Consider the following 22,866-nt stretch of genomic DNA (forward strand, 5'->3'; position numbering starts at 1 on the left):
TGGAAATAGAAAATAAAATTGTCGGATTTGTTTTTAAAAATAATCGAAAAAATATGCTGACACATTTGTGAACCCAGATCAGATGAGATGTAATATTTTGCAGGCTCACTGAATGTGAAATCAAAGGCTCAAATAACAGGTTTAACCACAGCCCAATGCCACTTACACACAAACTGATATAATAGAAAGGTCATTAAAGGTTAACCACGAAATATAAAGTAAGACAAGAACTTTAGACAACAGTAAAACAAAGAAGGGTCAGCGTGTGCAAAGCCTCTGAATGGATAGCGCTGATACTGACAAACTTAATAATATTTTAGTAAAAGTATTACTTTTAAAATTAAAATTTATGTTTAGTGTAAATAAATTAGAGTTTGTGTCTTGCTCTCATTTAAAGCACCTCTTAAAATCTTTTTTTTTTAAGGAAAAGAAATAGAAGAGTAATTGCAATTATGCCTTCCGACCAGCACAATTTCAGAGACTTTATCCATGACATTTTATAAATGTTGTAGTTAAGTTATGGACAAGAACCAATCACAGCACACAAATCAGAATGGAGAGAGGCTGGGAGCCAATCACAGTGAAAAATGAAGATGGGGGTACCAAGAAAAGAAGTTGCAGTATTTAAGCTGAGTGGGAGACACAGAAAAAGATTACCCCCCCTTAAAGAAGCTTAAAGTGTAAACTTTATCAGTACAAAACTAATCTGTGACTGACATAGTTTACACATTCACTTAAGGTGGTAAGCCACGCATGGGTGCAGTACGCATAAAAGCATCTCTAAAGAAAGCCGGAAGAAAGCAGCTCTCTTAGAATGCACTGATGCTAAACACAAGGCTGGTGATAAGGACTATGCAATCAGATTATGACCAAAATATGGAAGCCCGTTTCCACCACTAAAAAAAAATAAAAAAGTATCCACAACTCTAAATTTGAGTTATTTTCCCTTATCAACTCGAAATTCTGAGAAAAGTAACTTGAGTAAATTTCGAGTTAGCTCTACCAATCAGTAATCTACATGAATGATGTCATTTTCTTGTACCTGGAAGGATATGGCGCAGAGGAATGCGCAGTCAAAACCGTATCGCAACAAACTGGTGCTTTTGAGAGTACGTTTGCTGATAGTAACGCCATGTGATTCAGCTAACAGCACAAGGATTTCATCATTTGTGAAGCCACGTTGAAAATACTCAGCAATTTGTGCATTCATGACTTACTTACTGGTAGCTTAGCTGTAGCATTTGTAGCTGAGGGCTTCAGCTTCCGGGTAACAAGGAAATGATGTCATTCACGTAGATTACTGCTTGGCAGTGCTACTTTTCTTGAAATATCAAGTTAATAAGTCAAAATTTCGAGTTATGGATACTTTTTTTTTTTTTAACCAAAAAACACCAACAAAGCTGAAATCATAACTTTAAAACTTTAAAATGCTGGATGTGCAAAAGGGAATTTATTTGCAACTGAAATTATTTTAAGATGCTTGAAAAGAAACAAAATCTATTCGAAATTTTGATACCTACACTAAAGATTTTCAAAATTTAGTGTCTATGTAATCCAAATGCTCCTAACTTTAACTTTTACTCAGTAACTAAGTTGATTTGGGGACCATCCGTTGGTCGTCAAGTCTGGATGTGAAGGCTTAAGCTGAGTGTTTTCGTGATCAGCAACAGTTTGTGTTCTCAAACTAAACTGGAGACTGAGAAACCAACGGATACTGTACGCTCACTGGCTACAGACTTGTCAATGACAAGCACACCCAAGTTTATCATCCTTTCTCACACTAAAATGCTAATGAATTAACATCATACTTAATCAATAAAACTTAATAACGCTTCATCAAGTCTCCAGTTTAATTAATGTCTAACGTCTCAAAGCAAAGGAGTCAAAAGTGTTATTTTTCCATAGATTTGTATAAAACTGGAAGCCCTTTTTGGAACCAGAACAGTCCCAGCAGAGTGCAGGTTCAAGTCGTTTCTGCATCGGCTACACCAGGGGAAGGCAACTCCAGGCCTCGAGTGCCAGTGTCCTGCAGGTTTTAGATATCACCCTGGGTCAGCACACCTGAATCAAATGATTAGTTCATTCCCAGGCCTCTGGAGTTCTTCATGACATGTTGAGGAGGAACTTTAGCCATTTGAATCAGCTGCGTTGGATGAAGGACACATCTAAAACCTGCCGGGCACCGGCACTCGAGGCCTGGAGTTGCCCACCCCTCGGCTACACTTTCTCTATATTGTTTACATAGAGTCTGAGGGACTAAATATTTTTGTTCCTTTGTCTGGAGGAAATTTCCTTTTTTGTTTGGCTAGAAGATTTTGTTTTTTATCGCTCTTAAACACCTTAAAAAAAAACCTTGAGAGAAAAAAAAAACCCCTCCCCCCCACCACAACAGAAACGACAAAAGCTAGAAACTGCTACAGCACAACAGGTTGCAGCCACTTTAGGAATTCAGGTTATTTTCATTTGTGCAATCACAGCACTGTGTGTTGTGGATATGACTTGAAGGGAAAATCCTATAATATAAAGCACAAAAGGCCTCTCTGACGGTGGTGGAAAATATCTGTCTAGAAAAAAGGGGGGGGGGGGAAAGACTCTGGCCTGCCGCAGACATTTGGCTTTTACACTGAGGGGAGAGGCTGGATGCCAGATCTCCAGTTTTATAGAGGCAAGATAAGACAGAAGGCAGTGTGATCTCACACACACTCATACACACACAGAGCAAGAAGGAACACAGATGGCGAAGCCAGTGAAGAACAAAACAAGACAACGGCACACAAGAGGACAAGGTCATGAGCATCAGTTATCTAAAGAATGAAACTGAACTCAGGCTCAACGATCCATATAGATCATGTCAAATCTTTAGCTATAAAGTGTATTTTAATGCTGTGTTGTTTGCGTGACACCTACACTTCTCCATTTATTACATTTCTACTACTGAAAGAATATATGAGGAAATATCAATAGCCTCTTGGTGAACATTTAGGGTTAGGGTTACTGTTAGTAGCTTTAAGAAAGCGTGGACAACACACAGGCAGCAGGCACACACACACAAACAGGTGGCGTATGTGGCGTGATGGTGGGGTGTGCTCCATAAAGATGTGTGGATGAAACTGGCAAAGGTAGGAAGCCTTAACTCCTTGTCTTCCTTCTCAGTCTTTCCTCTGAAACAAGTGAGGGAAAGATGGGAAAAGAAGAATTTGGAGAGGCTTCCAGTTCTAAGACTGAGAGGGAACTTACTGAGTGTGAGTTTCATCATCATCTGCACCATCATCATCCTCATCCTCATCATCCCCTAAGTGTGCCACATGGCCCCTGGGAGAGGAGGTGAAGACAGGAAGGGGGGCGGGGAAAGAAAGGACAAAGGAGGAGTGGGAGAGGGGGCATAAGGAGGAGTGATCAGGGGAGAAAGGGAGCAAGCAAAGGAGATAGGGGATGACAACAGAAGGCAGAGGCAGAAGAGGACAGAGGAAGAAGGGGGAAGGGGAGGGAAAGCTGAGTGAAGCTTGGTTCACAAACTACTTCTGAACTCCTGACCCTGTGCAGATCTGAAAGGACTGAATAGGTTCAAATAAAAGCATGACCCAATTTTTACTGCGATCCACAAAAATCAGCAAAATGACTCATCTGAACAACCAAGAGAAACGGTCTGAGGACTAATTACTTCCACAACCAGACACTTTCAAACCCAGCGGTCCAGTTTGAACCATTAAGTCCTTATAGATCTACACACGTCAACAGTAAGCGTAACCTTTTAAATCATATTATATATTATATTATATCAAATTCTCAAATACTGGTAAAAGTCCTTTCATTATCCCAAGGACAGAGAAACCCGGCCTTTGTTTGAAACTCTCTCTATCCTAATGTTTTACATATCAGGAGATAATAAAAATAATTTGGCCCTTAGCATGTCTTAAAAATGGGTAAATATAACCTCTGATGAACAACAACACATAACATATTAAACCATGTCATAATTTTAATACAAAATACCAAAGCAGTATGTGAAGGACTAAGTACGCCGTTACTGCTTCCACAACAATTAAAAGAGTGTAGATACCAGGTGCTACTAATTAAATGCACTTGAATATATGATGATAAGCAAGCATGAGCACCTTCAAAAAAGTAAACGTTTAAAAGCTTGCTAATCGTCCCAGGAGTGGATGCAGGTTCACCCAAAGCTCAGATCATGCAAGGCTCGGAGAAACTGCAAGAAACCCCAAGAGCTTCACCTCAGGTTCTACAGCACTCAGCCTGCATGTTAAACATCAAAAGTTCATAACACTACAATCAGGAAAAGACTGCTCAAGTGTTGCTTGTTTGAAAATGTTACCAGGAGAAAACCTCTTCTTTCTCCTGGCAAAAAAACCCTCCAAAACAAAAACATGGCAGTACAGCTTAGGTTTGCAAATTTGCATCTGAACAAACCACAAGACATTCCAACCAATTTTCTTTGGACAGGTGGGACCAAAGTGTAGATGTCTGGCCATAATGCACAGTTCTACATTTGAAGAGATAAAAATAAAAAAAAGGAAACACATGACTTCAACGTAACGCATAAAAACTTCCATGCCCAATGATGACCTGGGCTTATTTTGCAGCCAGAGGACCCGGGCATCTTGCAGTCATTGAGCCAACCATGAACTCATTGGTATGCCAAAGGATTGTAGAATCAAATATGGTAAAGCTTGGCCACAATTAGGTAAAAAAAAACAGGACAGTGATCCCAAGCACAGAAGCATGACTAAAAAACAAAATCAAGGTGTTGCAATGACCTAGTGAAAGTCCAATCCTGACTGAAAAGCTGTGGTAGAACCTTAAGATAATAATATGAACTTAACAATGGCCACAATGATGTGAGACACTGATGAAGTCATACAGAAAACAACTGCTTCAAGTTATTGGTGGTAAAGGTGGCTCCAGATGCGGTTTACTTAGTGTTTCACGCACTTCCTCTGGTTTCGTCTTAGTTTTTGTTAAATAAATAATGACACATCATACATCACGTGTTGCTGTTCATCAATTTAAAACATCTGATAAGGTTATTTTTCATATTTATTTAACGTGACTATACATGTAAAAACCTCAAAGATGTTAAGTAACCCTTTGATCAATAAAGGAGCCAAAAAGACAGAAAACCTGGACGTGTTAAGTTCCAAGTAAAGCCACAACATTTTGTAGCCTTAGATGTTTTAGCCTAGAGACAATAATGCTAACATGTTCCTGCAGCAAAGCAACCATCCAGCAGACCTGCTATTAAGATTTGCTGTTTAACATCTAAGGGAAATATTTAAGACAACTTTGTACCTGATGCCTAATAATGTACAAGCTAATCTAGAGTTCAGTGAAACACATTTTTCATATCAGACTTACTCACCAAAAGTAGCAAAGCACATAAATAGCAATCATTATCTTTTGAGCAGTGAAGAGGAATTTCTCCATAGAAAATGAAACCCAGTGGCTAAAACTCTATGTCCATATGTGTGACTGCACATGTTTGTTGGTGTGTGCGTGCATGTGTGTGTGAGAGCCATGCTCTGCAGGAAGCTTCTATGAAGCGCAGCCATTTCCTAATGAGAACAAAGCAAGAAGCAAGCCTGAGAGGAAATAAAACCCAGCAGAATCCAAAACGCCCAGAGCAGTGAGACAGCCTGAAGTAATTACTATAGCATTAGTTGCATGTGATTGGCCTCATTAGTCCTGCCGTTAAACAATGATTGGCTCATGGGTAGGCGTGGTTAGAGCACCAGCAGATCCAAGACACTGAACGTGGACGCCAAAGTGGAGTAAACTCACCTCTGCTGCAGCTCCTCCTCCACCGATTTGAGAAGACTCCTGTTTGACAAGTCGGAAAAGCACAAATGACAGAATAAAAAGAAAGACAAAAGTACCCAGGTTTTGATTTTGTGTATCGAGAATAAAATCTTAGTCCTTCCCAGTCTAGAGGACATTCTGCTGTGCTTATCTGAACCTCAGCTTTCTGCTTACAATGCATGCTTGTGAGCAGAAAGCTGCATACAGACAGTGTCATAAAGTTGGCACAGACTTTGAAATGCACAACAGAAAATCTCTTCACATTCCAAGTCTTCTTATTGTCTACATCCTCGCTCAATCTAGACATTAAAAATTTAAAAAATAAAATAAAATAAAATGAAGGATAGCTGCAACTGACAATGAAATGAAAGAAGAGAATCCAGGGGGAGGTAAATGTTTAAAAACAGAAAATAAACAAGCCAGACTTACTTGTTTCCTCCCAAAAAACGCGATGAATCTTGACCGTATTCCAGCTGCAAATCCTACAAGACAAATTAGATTACAACTGTGACATAACCCTTCATAAATAGTTCATTTATACATATATTAACAGGTGCTGTAGATCTTGGCCAACTGAGGCAGTAAACCACGTTTAAAGTTGTGGCCATCACTGAAGCCCTTTTCAGTTGCCAAATGACTGCAGACGCTGCCACTGTAGCAGCTGTGGTGACCGTTACAGCAGCCTGCTGGAAATCATACCCACAATAAGAAGCTCTTTCACCTGAAGTATAATTCATAACCACAGACATTCACAGATGTATATGGTGAGCATATGGGTATTTATAGTTATACAGAGCTGACACTTGCTGAACTCACATTGTGGTCCAATACTACATATATTAATCATCGGGCGTTAGCCACAAAACAAGTCTGGCATTTGACACATTTAGGAAAAGGACCAATAATTAGGTGCACACCAAGTAACTAATTTCAATGTCATCATTAAACAATGATGAAAAGAAACATTATCATCCTACTCATCCTGCTAATTTTTGCTAGTACTGGCTTCACAGATAGAACACAGAAGTTGTTTCCAAAAAGTGGTTCCCTGTCGTTTGGGCTTGTGAAACCCTAAAATTTTGCATTATGGTCTCATGCACTGACTTGTTGTTGAGTCAATGACTTATTTTCTAGATGAAACAAGTTCCTTTTAGGTCACAAACAGGTGAAAACATGCACTATTTCACAAAACAGTTGAGGGAAAGACAGAAAATGTAACATGCTGTCGGTTACTGAAGTTACCAGCTATGAATTAACCCAGAAACCCAAACTCCACTAAAATCCAATCCAAGAAATACAGGACAGTAGATACGTTAATCATTTTTATTAACTATCATTAAATAGGTTTCACTAATGTAAAATATTGTAGTGCGGTGGTTGTGATGTGCTCCTTGTCCTTTCGATTGAACATTCTGTTACTACTGTTGACTGCAGTTACAGTATTTTTGTATTTGGAAACATGACTAAACGAAAAGGTTTTATCTTCCAAATGCATTCAACACCTCTAAAGGAGGCATATAATGTTAAAATTGGATTTTCTCAATTCATTATCTTTGTCAAAATAGTCACAGTAACAAGATAGAAATAAGTCTCTCTGCAATATCTAGACAGCAGTACTTCTATTGGTCAAGTTTATCTAAAGCTTTGCTCTTTTGTGTTGACTTCTTGGGTAAAATGACAAAAAACACAAATGTATGACAGAGTCTGAAGCCATAACTTTACAGAAGCATGCACAAAGAGCAACTACAAACGTATTTCTAATATTATTATATGTCATTACTAACATATTTGTTTTCTAAATCAATCAAACAATCAATACACATTTTTAGTGACACCTAGGGCTGTGCGATATGACCAAAATCTCATATCCCGATATAAGACATCTATCGTCACGATAACAATATAAATCACAAAAATGTAACATTTTCTGTAAATTCTGTGAATCTCGTGCAGCTCGTTTTGCGGGAAGTGTTTCCAGCTGCGCGTCATGTAGCTGGAGTCGAGTGTTTTAACCGATGCATGAAACTACACATTTTTAGACATAAGTTTAACGGCCGCCGTTTTCTTTGTGAGTATTTATTACACGGCGTGCTGCGGGGAAAAGCCTGTTCTAACGTTTGAGTCTAAGGTTTATTTTTTTTAGCACCTGGCGGCTCTTTTTTGCTTCTCATCCATAAATAATCTGCTCTTTCACGTGATTCAGTTTATTTTGAAAAGTCTCAACAGGATCTTGAGCTTTATTGTGAAAGGTTTATATGGAACATAAACAAGCGGACACGAGATGGTGTTACCGTCGTTGTTGCTAACCACAACGCATAAAAACAGGCGCTTGTCCGTCCGTAGTGTGGTTATATTAAATATAAGAGAAAGAGAGAAAGAAGAAATTAATATAGCCACTACAGTGACCGTCAAAAGGATGAAAAAATATTGCCGTAAACAGTTTATTTTGCAACACCACGAAACAAACGATAGCGTAAAATGAAACGATAGACGTTTTTATATCGTCATCCGATATATATCGTTATATCGAACAGCCCTAGTGACACCCCTAATACAAAGTATCTGTAGTACAGTAAAGTACACCAGTAACTCTTTGGAGCAGTTATCAGATACATTGGTGGACGCCTAAGTGACTCGCAAACCGTGGATTGGGAACCAATGTTTTAGATAACTTTGGTAAGAAAAGTGTTATGTTGTCATAAAGCACATTTGAGAGTGTGCGGGCTAATAAAGAATCAGCTGTGCAGATTTTATGATTCTGCAGGCTGACAATAAATTCAGCACTATGACAACGGTCCTGAATTTAAATCAACTAATGAAATTCTGGTTGGATATCGGTGACATAAAAACCACAATGTGAATGCAGCATCTTGTCAGAGAAATATTTTTGAATGTTACGCCTGAAAGCAAAAAGCATGCAAGAGGAAATGCGCACTCCAGATGAGCAGACACAAAACACCAATGCTACAAAGAAACTACAAAGAAACACGCATACTAACAGACAAAAAACAAAGCAAAAAACAAGGCCTCGCTACTCTGGTTAACTACAAGAGGTTAGAAAAACATAAGCAACACTTTACAAATGAGAGAAGCGCATTCTGTGGAAACATCAGAAATATGGAAAAGAAATATTGAGTACCATAGAACACACATTAAAAGTGTATGTGCTAATAAATTTGAGCAGACATGCCTTTTATATATTTTAAATCTCCTTTAGATGTCCTTGAGCAAGGCACTGCACCACTACCAGCCTTTAGAGCTGCAGCTCCACTGCTGAACCTGATATATCTTCCTCTATATTAAAGCCTTTCTTGAAGTAAGTCTTACGACTTGGCAGGTATCTTGGCAGTCATTTTGAAGCACTTTAGAACAAACTTTTAATTCAGTGGTTACTGACACATAAAAACTGCATGTACAGAAGTCCAGTTAAATCTGATTTTAAAAGGAGAAAATACTAGAAAAGTTAGCCAACTTTCTCCAAAATATGCTTTTCCCCCCTGAAAGCTACCCTTCTGTCACAATTCTTCAATACATCTCAACTAGACATTTGCTGAGTAACATGCCTCTCCACTGTAGTGTCCCTCCCTGTGTTTATACCTCTGTGTGCCAATCTGTGTGTTTTATGCATATATAAGAACAACAACAACAACAATAGCACTAACGACTCTAATCACTATGACAACTACAACACCAGCTCGTGAGGCAAAAGCTGAAGCTGGAAACAGAAGATAAAGATGGGCAGTAACAGACGGGTGGACTAGAAGAGATGGATCAACAATGTGAAATAACAAATATACAGGTTGGACATCGAGCAGCCGAGAGATTCAGAGCTCTGAAAAAGGACAAAAGTAGGACAAGGACTCATCCTTCAGAGTTTAAGAATGAGCAAGATGGAGAGAAAAAATTAAATTATATTTTAAATAAAGCATGACGTTAAAAATTGACAGACTGAAAATAAATGGGCCAACAGCTGGAGAGATGGAGAGGCTGAAACAAAGAGAGACTAAAGGTGTACTACCAGATTAGATCTTGCTGTATAGTAGAGCTCCTCAACACAGTCCAGATAGGGCTCAGAATCACACTGGTCAGCAAGACAGAGCGAGAGAGACCTCAGTTAATACATTAACCTGTCCTGGACTAATGGTGGGGAACAGGTAGGAATGGTGATATGGAGGGAAGGGATGACTTGTGAAAAATGAGTTTGGGTTAAAGCTGTGTCCACACTGGAAATGATTCGCTCGTCGCACATCACTTTCAAGCTGGTGGCTCATCGCTTTTAGACATTCCAGGTTCCGGTTGTCTAAGTTACTCTCTATAGTTTACTACCAGGTCATATGTCAGTCAAGGGTATTCTTCAGTCACTTGCCTGGAAGTTGGGAACAGTTTATCTTGTGTCCCGCCCACTTCAACTCAGCAAGAGTTAAGTTGTCTTTATTTGCTTCAAGTCGCCAAATGTCATTCTATTTCTATGGGTCACTATGAATCACTTCCAGTGTGTACGTAGCTTAAGGCCATTTTTATTTAGTTTTTAATAGGTGCTTGACTTGGCAAGAAAAGGATAGAGTATATTTGAATAATAATCTCAAGAGAGGAGGAGACAGATGTGAGTTTAAAACATAGATGGAGGTTTGGAATGGAGAGAAAATAATAAACTGTGCTACAACAGCATATATGTGAGCCTACAAAATATAAAGTTAATAAGGGTATAATATGGGTACTTTTCATAACATTCCACATACAAATTAAACAACTAATGGTAGCCAGCTGTATTCTGGGTAGTATTTCCACACATGCATTTCTCACTCATCATGGGTATAGATGTCCTGGTACGTTTAGGCTATTAACATTTTCTTTGAATCATGCTGCTAAAGTGTAATTTAAATGAGTTCTTCCAATTTTGACAAGAAAAATGGTCAAATATTAAGCCAGAAGACGGTTGATGGATACCAAAAGGTCTGACTTGCTAAGGGACATTTATCCAAATATTAGTGGGTGAGTATGTATACTTTAGAACCTGTGTGGATTAAAGAAATCCAAAAATATTTCAAACTTGTGCACTCAATCCTTGCTTTGTTAAGTTATTAAAGACATATGCTGTACAATCATTTCATCCTGGAAAGAGAACAGTTCATGTTAAAAGCCAGAATTTACCAAGTTATTCAAGCCCATGATGAGTGTCCGTAAACTTGTGATCAGCGTTTTAGAGGTACTTTCTGTTACTATGGGTCTGTTTGATTTTTGGCCACTATTGCAAAAAAAGAGAGAAAAAAAATACTTGCACAGAGTCTCTTTTGATCAAAATATTATAATATGAATGCTAAAACAGCATGGCAGTCCTCACTGGATGGATCTTGGAGCTACAAGCTAAAAGCTAAAATCTACACATGTCACAAGACAAATGTAATGCAAGCTGCCAGAGTTCCCTTGAAAAGAGAGTAGAAATTTAATGGACAGATGAATGATTGTTGATAAAAGATAAATTACAGATCATATGAGGTTAATATGATAGCATTAATCTAAATTTATAGATCAAAAGATAAAGAGACGACAAAATAAAGGTTTGGTTAGATTTTTTGGTGAGCTATCAAAGACAACTTTAAGAGGGTGGGGACAGTGGAAGACGTGCAAGAAAGGACAAAAAGGTGAAAAGGAAGTCGGGGAGCAACTTATACTGGGAAAAAACATCAAGAAATCATAGCTCAGCCAAAGATTTTTTTAAAGAACCTATGCTAACTTTTTGACCAAAACTGAGCATAATCTGACCAAGATAAATTACAAATTTTATGCAAATGAAAGCCAAGAACACGACTTTTATTCTACTGAGTTCTGTCCAACCAGTAGCGAAAGAAAGCTACTACTGACAAATCATACCTGTGTTTGTCAAACAGCAATAACAAGAGGTCTACAGTTACAACTTCATTAAAATGAATCCATAGAGCTGTTTATCCAGCTGGGTTGTGTATTTTAAGCTACTGCAATAACACTGTTCAGCCACAGCCTTCAGGGTTTGGTGAATCCCAAAACATTCCAGATCAAATTGGACTTTTAATTCCTCCAGCAAGCACAAGATCCACCAGGGACTACTCTCTTTACGATATATTCACAACAGCCTGCTGGTTACTGTAAATCTGATTTTATATGCAACTGGGCATTAGATTTCTGCCAATTCTGTTGTTATACCCATATAATAATTAGCGAAACATGCCATTCCTAAACCTTAGAATATTTAACTAGGATTGGTTCAACACAGACAGAGAAAAACATAGATTGGTGGAGGTGCCATGTGTGATTAGGTGAGGGACAGCCAAGTTGGTACTGGTTAATTAACAACCACACAAATCTCATCTCATTCGCACACATACAAACATAATGTGATCAACTCACCGGTTCATGATGAGGTTGTGTCTCCTTTTCCAAAAGACTATCAAACTTCACTTGATCGACTGAGAGAGGCAAAATAAGAGAGAGGGGAGGATGGGAGAAAGGGAATATCATGAGGTAGGGAGATATATATACTGAGTAAGTTTATTGAAGAAGGAGGAAAAAGATACTAAAGACATTGTATTTGTTCACATTGACCTTTTGTAGCAACTCACATTTCATCTCGGACAGTGTTTTTCCTTCTCTGGTGCTCCTGCTGGTGGAGCGGATACGATAAGGAACCGGGGACTATCAGGAAATAAAAAGAAGAGCAGACAGTGTCAAAGCTGCTCTGGACACTCGGTGTAGTGGTTTGCACTAGATTTGGAAAGATCACAATAGGTTTAAGAACAAAAACATAATCCCACTGCTATTTCCTGTGGGTGGGATTTGATGACACAGCAAAAACAGAGAGTCTCACACACACACACACACACTGCAAGAACCAAAACAAACAACAGCAACACAGTCAGAGGAAAAACATTCATCCACCCTTTTGGTTCCAAACACTGGATACCTGTAAGCTGTAAAGTCCTCTTTACATTGGAAGCTTTATAACAGAGAGATTGTCACACAGTATCTCATCATCATCATCTGATGATCTACATTCTTAATACAAGCGGAAAAACAGGGTTTAAATGCTGAAATGGAAAACGGTACTTAGTTATTTTATATGTCATGAGTGCAGCTGGCCATTCTTATTTTGAACCACAGTTATTGTTAATTTAAAATAAAATCCAAACTCCATCCCACAGAAATCTAATGACACAGCAACCTCAGTGCATGCTTATGAAGCACTGGAAGACAAACCAAGACAACAAAAGACCATGCATCAATCAAAGCAACATTTAGAACTCGGCTCCTCCAACAGACATTTTTGTTTGCTTGTTTGCAATTATTCTCATAGTCCATTCTCATTAGACACAAACCACGATTAATACCTGAAAGGTTAAAGACAGGTGAAGATGGCGTCCATAGCTATAACACTTTAGCAACCTACAGCCTTTTGGCCTTCCACAACACTACATTTTCTTTTGTCTAATATTTGAAACATCAACATGCTGGAGGGTTTTTTTTCCATGAGTTTGTGTATGAATTTAATACTTAAAAACATAATTCTAGAGAGAGTGACAATGTGATATTTTTGAAGCCATCTTTATGAATTTAGGCATTTCTTTATCATCCCAGGTGCTACAGAACTGAAGTGAATGGAAAAGATCCTTAGTGATGCTATTTATGCCTTTTTTCCACTAGCAACCGCTCAAGTTGACTTTTAGGGCTTTCTGTTTGGTGGTAGTGCCGACTTGGCCGGGTTTCCAAGCAAGCCAAGTTGAGCTGAAAATGTGACGTCAAAACACTGCATGCCACTGATAGGCGAGGAAGTAATGTCACTGGATGAGTCATGAGGGTGACTCCTGCGCAAGAATAATACCGCTATTTTTTTTAGACATGGCAAATAAGGAAATGGGCTACACACAAACCAACACTGGTCCAATGACAAGATCCAGATGTATTTGTGCAAACAACAGAATCCAGAGGGAGCTAGACCATGGTTGTGTTGTATTTGTGTTGCATACATATAAGACATTAAAATGGTATAAAACTGTAATGGAAAACAACTGAAACTGAGTAGAGCAAAGTAGAGTCAAGTTGAGGTGCTAGTGAAAAACTGACCCGATTTCTTGCATTCACCTTTGATTCTCACCGATGTCGCCAGTTGTTGTTGTTGGAAGGTTACTTTTATCTGCCTATAGTCACTATATGTCAGTCATAAATAATATAAACTTTATAATTTGTTACATTTATGAAGCCATTTCTATTCTACCGCTGTTTTTTAAAGTTTTTTACTTAATTATTTTTTGTTTTTAATTGGGATCTGTGACATTTTTACCATAATGTTTTATCTTATTCTATTTTAATGATCCAATGATTTATTCTACTTAATGTTTTGGCTGCTGTAATACAAGAGTTTCCCAAATTATTAGGAGAAATACAGTGGACCTTATCCTATTATGGCCTTTTATTTGTTCACAACTACACAGAGATGACGTAAAACCCAGTAAGTAATAAATCACCGGAATTTCCTTATAGCCAACCCTTATCTTTCTATTTTGTTCACACATGAGTGCTGTGCAGTTGTGGCTTAAATCATTAACTTCAACTGTGTTCTGAAAATGTTAAAGTTTAGGAGCAAAGCTGAATTTGTTTTTTTATCTCTAACAATCTCATTACTTAAAGCATTCAAGTAAAATGTGCATAAGATATAAGCAAATTTTAGAATAAGAATAATGACGCAATTTTGTGTGATGCAGTTGTATAAAGTCAGCTGATTTGAATGTCAACAGAAAGGTCTATGAAACCGCCACAGTAAGCTATCAAATGACTGTTTCACATACCAATGTCGACTTCCACGGCAACACCAGCAGAAACTGAACTGGAAATTTACTTTTTATTCATTCAGTTCTGTAGTCCTATTCCCCCCCTGCCCCCCCCTCCGAAAAAAAAAAAAACTACAGTCAGAAGAGTTTGTGTTAGAATGACATCAGTGCAGACACTGCAGGAACAGTAGTACCTTCCGACGGGCTGCAAAACGGGGTGCACGTCGAGCACCGGGACTTATGGGAAGAAAGTGACCCCTGTACTTAAACTAAGGATTCAGAGGATCAGGGATGGGGAATAGAAGACAGGAGAGGAAAATAAAATGTGGGGCGATACAAGCAGTGCTAAAAAGAAGAAGAGAAAAACAAAAGTGAACCAAAAACAGAAAATGAGAAATAAATCTGAGAGAAGCAAAAGAAGAAGTGGATAAAAAGGAATGAGTAAGAAAGGGAAAGACAGAGCAGAAAGATGACTCACATGTGACAAAGAAAGGAGGGAGTAAGCATGGAGAGAAAAAGCTGTGAATGACAAAGGAATTTAATGAAAGGACAACTGAGGAGACAGAAGGAAGTTGAGGAAGAAAAGAAGCATGATCGAGTAAAACACAATCACATTTATGCTCGGCCCGACAAAACTTTGGGTTTAACAGAAAATCCTGAAGGTCAAAGGTTACCTCAGGCTCAGGGTCGTCATCGTCAAAGTCGTTGAAGGTGCTGTGGTCGGGGTTGTTGGATTTATCCAGCAGCTCAATCGCTAACGTCCTGCTGAGAGGCTGGGAAACAAAAGGGTGCTGGAAGAGAAACAAGAGTTGGAATCAATCCAGGTGACATCACCAATGGCACATTTTTAAACCAAATAAATAAAAAATAAATAAATAAACTGTACTGGGTAATATGTGATTCTTAAATAAGCAGAGCTGCAACTAATCCAGCAGCTCATTAGGGTGCTGACAAATTGATATGCCGTTTAAATAACAGCCCTAACTGCTGTAGCACACAGTGATGAATGATGCTTACAAAGCAAACTGAAGTTTATGCTTTCCTTCCATTATTTAGATCTTGCTTCATGCATCATGTATCACGTTGCTCCAGCTTCTTTTATACACAGTACCTTTTAACATCACAGAATGCACCTAGTACACATGTGAACGCTTCATATATAATACATGACACCATGACCACTTAGAAGTTTTAAAAGATATTGAGGACTGATCGAATGAGGAAAAAAAAATATTGCAAAAGGTTAATTTTTTAACAGTGGATTTTTTAGTAGACTTATTTTGGAAGTCTAATGCTGCTTGCTTGAGGTGTAATCACACATCCTGTTTGGGCATCTTGTTTTAAATTTGGCCAATTTCAACCTTAAAGTATGGCTCGTGGGCAGTGATGCAACACATTAAAGTGTAGCTTTACAAGTAACCTTTTCACTGTGTGTTTTGAGATACTGGTCGGAACTACATTGGGTTAAAACAGCAACCCTTTAACCTGAATTTCACTTTGAAGAAAACAACCAAGTTGCAGGCAACAAATCTGCACAAAAAACTGCATAGTGTGTGGTAGTGCTGTGTGGTTGCTCTCACTCAGGCATGCGCCTTAAAAACTGAATACTGGGTCAGTTTGACACAGTAGTTTATATATGCACATTTTAGGTTCATGACAAACCTGCAGAGCCCACATGCAGGTGGCCAGAATAGGATTTCCACAAAGCAACCAAAAAAAATAGCAGCAGAGCTGGAAGCTATCCATCAGACCGCCTCAGAAAGGAGATCTGCCAAATCTGAAATGGCTTTTGATATTTATAAACACTGTTGAGCAATTTTGTCAGCATGGCTAGTTTCCTAACTTAACATAAAAGTTGACTGGGAAGCCCTATCATTTTTGTTTGTTTTACATCATGTAAATATGATTGGAGATGGACTGTAATGTCTGAAAGTTAAACTTTCCTCACCTGCAGCAGTTTCTCAGCTGTGGGCCTCTTTTTTGGGTTCTTGGTCAGAGCCAGTTTGACAAAATGGTGGAAGTTATTTGTCCTATTAGAAAAAAGGAAAAAGGTTTAATGTTTTAGCCCTGTAAAATGATAAAAACTGGTCATTTAAACAGCTGGGTGTTACATCTATAGCAAATGTGAGCAAGACCAGCATATATGCAAAAGCATGACAGTCTTACCACTTCATTTTATCTTTCAACTTAGGAGGCTGGAAATTACTCTTTGTCATTAAGAACAGAGCCCTGTTGGGAGAGAAGAAATACAAATGAGAAAAATCACCTTTAACAGTGTAGAAAGACATGCCTTCCTAGCATTCAGTAATAAAGCCAATTTGATACACAATATCTACTCCAAATGACTAAAGCCAGTGTAATATATGAATAGAATAAAGATTAAAATCTCCAGGACATAAATATAGCAACATTTTGTAAAGTAACCCTTTAGACTTGTCACACAAAAATTATCTAAAGCTAATAACATTAATGTCTGTCAGTGGTTCTGACTTTTATTAAATACATGCAGAGATACATGGTAAGAATTAAATCTTCCAAATAATATTGTAAACATTCTTTACTATCATTGCATCATCACAGCCCGCACACACTCCTACCTCATTGGGTGCAGGTCGAACATGGGTGGCTGCAGTTCAGCCAGTTCTATTGCAGTGATACCCACAGCCCAGATATCACACAACTGGTTGTAACCCCCTTTCCTCTCCACCGCTGCTACCTCAGGAGCCATCCTATACAAGGAAACAAGACAGAAGGACTGTATGAAAACAAGATGCATATAAGAGGGAGGAATGATCAACTATCCAAATGGGTTACACAACTACACACAAGAACAGAATATGAACTTTGTACAGTATTTCCCAGCAGCAGCACAGAAAGTTCCCAACCTCAAATGCAGCTCTATGATTTCTCTACAACTAACAAGTACTATTTATTTCTGGGTTTTGTTCTTTTGCATTAAAGAACAGCTAATATAATAAAGAAGAGAAACACATTAGTTGACAAATCCCTATGTGTACAACATTGGCCCATTAGCAGCAAGCATTGTATTGAACTGCCATCAATTCCAATGGATTAAAGCACTCTAACAGAACAGGAAGAGTAAATGTATCCAACAAATCAGTGAGTGGATCAGCCAGAACTTCCTTTAGCTCACCGATGAAAAGGCTCAAGTAATTGTTTTTGGCTCCAGAAATGCAAGGTTAGAAGTCTTTCAGGTCAACTTTGTTACCTTATTTTAATCATTAATTTTTATTTTGATAATTGTAATTTTTTTCCATTAATTTTTTATAATTTTAATGCATTTGTCTCATATTTTCCTCAGTAAAGCACTCTGTATTGCTGAATTGCTTCTGTATGAAAAGTGCTTGCCTTGCCCTGTCCTGCTGGGTTTTATTTTTATTGTTCTACCTGCGTACCCCTATGCAACGTCAGTGAAGCTTTTGGTTAAATATAAACAACTTACCAGTAAGGTGTTCCAATGAATGACTTCCTCTTTGCTAGGGTCGCTGTGATCTGGGCTGATACGCCAAAGTCAGCTAAGGAATAATGAAGAAGAAAAAAACAAAAAGGAGAGGAAAAAGTGGATAAAGGGAAATAGAATTAGAGGAATGTAATGAAAAGGAAGAATGTAAAGAAATAAATACAAAGTGAAAGAGGAACAGCAGAGAGGCCAAGAAAAAAAGAAAGAAAAAAAAAACAAGTCAGCAAATGAGGCCATTCAGATTCAGTCTGTTGAAGCAGAAGGTAATTGCAGGCCTTGCGTGTTTCTCTCACCTAGTTTCACATAGCCATTGTCTGTCAGGAGGATGTTGGCTCCCTGTAGGGGAAGGAAAGAAAAAAACAACAAAAACAAAATATACTGAGCTTTAGGATAAAACACACAATTTTACACTTCAACTAAATTTTAAATAATACTACTAATTATAATAAGTATTACTAAGTATAATCTGAAAGGCAAAACAGTTACAAAGTGCTTTGTCATTGACTTAACTGGTAGTGGGGAATGACTATTCATTTTTCCTATAACAAACACATGCTTAATATATGTGGTTGTGCACCAACAACAGGTTTCCCAAGCATTTATTAAGCTTAGTCCCAGTGTAAAAGAATAATAATAATAATGATGATAATAATAATAATAATAATGCAAAAAACAGCCTTACTGAACCAAATGAATGACCCTAATTAACTAAAAATGAGCCTAATAGCTGAAGTAGATTGCTATGTTACTCACAAAGTGTAAATGTAGAGCCAATATGTAGATTTTCAGAAATCAGATTTAACAATTAATCATGACTATAACTTTATTTATGAACAAATCACTGCCCACTGCCTTTTTCTCCAAACTCACCTTAATGTCTCTGTGCATTTTGCCTTTATTGTGCAGGTAGTATAAACCCTGCAAATAGAATTACACAGCAAATGACGTTACCGTTACTATTACTCATAAAATAAGACAACAATAACATGATAAAGATGATGAAATCTTAAATCTTAATCTGGCACACATTATCAGTACTGTAGACACTACCTGTAGGGTCTCCCGTGACATGTAAGCTATCTGTGATTCTGACAAAGGCCCGGTTACTGGAATATTAGATTAAAAAAAAGACAGAAGGCATGAGGGGGAAAAAGAGACTATCAAAGATCACAGTAAAAATGAAATGGTTTGAATCATTGTGCCTGGGTGTCCTTACCATGATAGATATCTTGCAGAGAACCACCTCCACAGTACTCCATGCTGATCCATAACTTATCTCTTCTGCACACACACAAAGAGAACTCTGTCTAAGTGCATGTTTACATTTACTCACAAGGTATGAGCCCTTCGCCTCCTTCGATCTATCTTACACCAGCTTGTGTTTTTCCTCTCTGACACTCATACTTTTTTCGAATAAAAATATGAGTCACTTAAATATCAATTAAATGCACTCTAATAATAACCATAAGAAAATACTGCACTCCACATCTGGCACACACACACACACTCTCTTACCGGAGATAACTGCCAAAATAGGCAACGATGTTGGAGTGTTTACAGTCCTTCATCATTATAATCTCCTGCTGCACGACTGCAAAGTCCTCACCTTCAATAAAAACACACACAATATTATTATAGTGATCATTTAGTATGCATCTTGGCATTGTTATGACTTACAGAATAGATGGCTGGGTTTGTTTGCTATTTTCTGTTTCTGACAGACTGTTCTTGCACTTGTGTCTGAACCACTAAGAAGAGCATAAACTGAAGCAAAGCAGTTCATCAGTCCAAAATCATAAATTGTACAGTAATTAAACAAGTAAGTAAACAGTATTTCTTTATATAGGACTTTCTGCAGATTGAATTCATGACATGCTATAAAAAAACAAAACAATACATAGCATACACATTGGTAGGATATAGTTTAACAGCTGTCCTGTAATGTCTAGCAGTGTCCCCCAAACAATATTTTTTGGGCTTGATATTGTTAGTGACAAATCAGCTGTCATGAATTCAAAGTTACAGATGCACCAACTGATCAGATGGGGACTAGTTTTCAGGATTCCTAGCCTGGACTGGTAACCAGCTGCTCAACATCGTGTATGTCCAATTATGAGCCAGTTCCTTTCATGCATGTGCAAAATGTGCAAACTGACACTGGCAAATATTGCACACTCATACGGGCAGCCACACATTGTTAGTGTCTGCCTGTGGCTGTTAGCGACTTCTTCGCTGCGAGTGAGGGTGATGCAAAGTTCGCCAAACTAGATCATCAGTGAACTGGCATGAAAACTTAAATTAAGTATCGTCACAGAGCTGAAGATGATTAATTAAACTGAAGAAGAAAAACAAAGATAACAAAAGGAAAGTGGCCAAAGCTACGTGGCGTGCAGATGGAACCGCAAAGCATGTAGCTTCAATATGAGCCTCGGTATGAGCAGTGGAAGAAAAAGAGAAAAGGGTTGCTCCCCTGTTATCTGGTGAATGATGTAAGTTAAACAAGTTAAATGATGCAAGAAACGTACATTTGTGTTTTTATAGAAATCTGTTACACCTGCTTTTGTTTGGAAAGGTAAATTATGTGTACATTAACTCCTTTATTTTTTCTATTATTTACTTTCAGAGATGTTTAACAGTGAAGATCGTGTAACTTGTGCAGTTTAGGGGAACTGTAAAGTCTGATAACTGATTTAGTTATAAAAATACAATTCTGCATTGAAGAAAAGTTTATTTTTACCTTGTATTTGGTGTGATTTGAAATTTGGAATTTTCAAAAATTGGTATTAGCAAGTAAAAAACAACAAATAAAAAAAAAAAATACAACATCAGAAATCAGGAGGCCAAATAAAATTCCATTGCTTCTAAGATTGAACTCTAGATCTCCTGGCTTGATCTCCTCTCTCTAAGGAGGGAGAGAGAGTTGCACCTTTGTTGCTAGGTGGTTATAAAAAGCCTCTAAGTCTAGCCTCACTGTCGCTTGGGCAGTAAAAGTAAAGTAAAGTAAAGTGAACTAAAGTGTCATCATCGCTACTTAAAGAGGGAGGGTCGACTCAAGCAAAAGCACAGATGACATCTATTACCACAAAAAAAGAAAGAAAGAATATTTTAATGTCAAAAATGACAAAAACTCACTATCTACCCAAAGAAAGGGCATCTGAACAGCTGACTATTTGGATTATTCAAATATTTTACTTACTAAATGAAATGCCCGATTTAAACAAGAAAAAGACAAGGAAATTAACCTGTATGAGGGAAAGGACATAGTTAAGGGGGGGGGGGGGGGGGGGGGGGGGGGGGGAAGCACAAGTATCAGTGAGTGCTGGGTAAGAGGGCATAGTATGGAAAAGAGGTTTGTAATGAAGAACTTCACAGACTAAAATAACAATCTGTTGGTGAATCCTTAGAGAAAACATAGAAAGGAAAATGACTTACGAGCGAAAGAGAGATATATACGCACACTAAATACAAACTGGACAGCAACAAAAAGGGGCAGAAAAGGGAATAGACAAAGATGAAGAGCAAGATATAGGAATGGAAAGACAAGGAGTAAGATAAAGCAAAAATAGGGGATATAAAGGAATAGACACGAAGATAAGAACTATTATTTAGCAAGAAAAAGTGGGGTAAAGGATTTGAAAGAGAGCATAAGTAGGACAACACCTAATGATGCTCCAGGTGACTAACTCGTCATTTAAACGAGAGAAAAAAAGAAAGTATGCTATTTGATTAAATCTGGGACTCTCCACCATTTGACCCTAGAACTGAAGAAGCTTCTCGGATGAGAGGTGAAACGTCTTCAAGCAACTTAAAGAAGTCCAGACGCTTTTCTTTCCAAGCTCCTTAGACTACGATGACCTGGATGACTGAGAACCTTCACAGACATATACTATTTGTCTTTTTCTGTCTTTTTAAAAAAAGAAAAGAAAAAAAAGACAGAAATGCAGAGGGTGTCCTAACATTTCTGAACCAGTACGTGTCATTGTACGTTTAATAATATAATAATAACATGTTTAACCAACTGGTATTTCCGGTGCCAACTAGCAAGGGTGTCAAGTTTTAAACGTCTAGTCAGCTGGTTGCGCACATCCCTAGATTCAGCAAGAAAATAAAGTAGAAAGAGGAATTCAAAAACATGAGGAGTAGGATACAGCGAGAAAAAAAGAAGGGAGATAAAGTAAGAGAGACAAAGATGAGGTAACTCACCGGGTTCCAGTTTGATGACTTTGATAGCAGCCAGCTCTCCTGTGTTTACATTACGAGCCTAAAGTATGACAAGAAGGAACGTGAGTCATTGTAGGCTTGAACATGAACAGCAGTCATTAAGCAAAGTTGTTTAAGCAACATCAAGGTACAACGTGACAGAACTGGAGAGCAGATAGAGAGAAACCCTAACTGTTTTCACTGCACTTCAGAGCACAAGAAAGACAAAACTGTAATGTTCATTAGATGAGTTTCAATCAGCTGAGAGGAAGCTGATAGAAACACCGAATCCACAAAAATGCCACCATCAAATATTGATGGTAAATATAATTGGTGCCTTTTTGTCATGAGTGGTTGTGTCGTACTTTTCAAAATCAGTTGTTTGTAGCCAGTATAGCAAATAAAAAATGTTCTGACATAACTCATTCGCAACCCTTTAAACCACAAACAGGATGGGGGAGGAATGTGTGGACTTGTTTTTCCTAAATTCCTGAAAAGCTGGCATAAGTCAGAAAAGAGGGGAACGACAGTACAGAGGCAGATTTTCTATAAATAGCAGACTGTTGTTTACAT

The 22,866-nt window shown here is 38.0% G+C and overlaps 1 protein-coding gene across 8 annotated transcripts in view; it reads right to left on the minus strand.

The window, feature by feature from the left end:
* The window catches only part of LOC101484057 (mitogen-activated protein kinase kinase kinase kinase 3), a 47,436-nt gene that overhangs the window by 12,861 nt on the left and 11,709 nt on the right, over positions 1 to 22,866 (minus strand). For 4 of the 8 annotated variants that reach the window (XM_012919716.3, XM_004553435.4, XM_004553434.3 and 1 more), the window contains exons 2-18: positions 22,297 to 22,354; positions 19,609 to 19,699; positions 19,310 to 19,374; positions 19,144 to 19,199; positions 18,964 to 19,011; positions 18,387 to 18,429; positions 18,076 to 18,148; positions 17,210 to 17,341; positions 16,779 to 16,841; positions 16,561 to 16,642; positions 15,287 to 15,403; positions 12,411 to 12,483; positions 12,199 to 12,257; positions 9,833 to 9,895; positions 6,244 to 6,296; positions 5,797 to 5,835; positions 3,238 to 3,312 (exon numbers count right to left, since the gene is read on the minus strand). In XM_012919716.3, coding sequence (XP_012775170.1) covers positions 3,238 to 3,312; positions 5,797 to 5,835; positions 6,244 to 6,296; positions 9,833 to 9,895; positions 12,199 to 12,257; positions 12,411 to 12,483; positions 15,287 to 15,403; positions 16,561 to 16,642; positions 16,779 to 16,841; positions 17,210 to 17,341; positions 18,076 to 18,148; positions 18,387 to 18,429; positions 18,964 to 19,011; positions 19,144 to 19,199; positions 19,310 to 19,374; positions 19,609 to 19,699; positions 22,297 to 22,354 — 1,190 coding nt within the window. The remainder of the gene's footprint in view (positions 1 to 3,237; positions 3,313 to 5,796; positions 5,836 to 6,243; positions 6,297 to 9,832; positions 9,896 to 12,198; positions 12,258 to 12,410; positions 12,484 to 15,286; positions 15,404 to 16,560; positions 16,643 to 16,778; positions 16,842 to 17,209; positions 17,342 to 18,075; positions 18,149 to 18,386; positions 18,430 to 18,963; positions 19,012 to 19,143; positions 19,200 to 19,309; positions 19,375 to 19,608; positions 19,700 to 22,296; positions 22,355 to 22,866) is intronic. The other 4 variants (XM_012919717.3, XM_012919714.3, XM_012919715.3 and 1 more) reach the window with 3 other exon arrangements.

This window comes from Maylandia zebra, linkage group LG13 (assembly GCF_041146795.1).
Source record: "Maylandia zebra isolate NMK-2024a linkage group LG13, Mzebra_GT3a, whole genome shotgun sequence".
Classification (NCBI taxonomy): domain Eukaryota; kingdom Metazoa; phylum Chordata; class Actinopteri; order Cichliformes; family Cichlidae; genus Maylandia; species Maylandia zebra.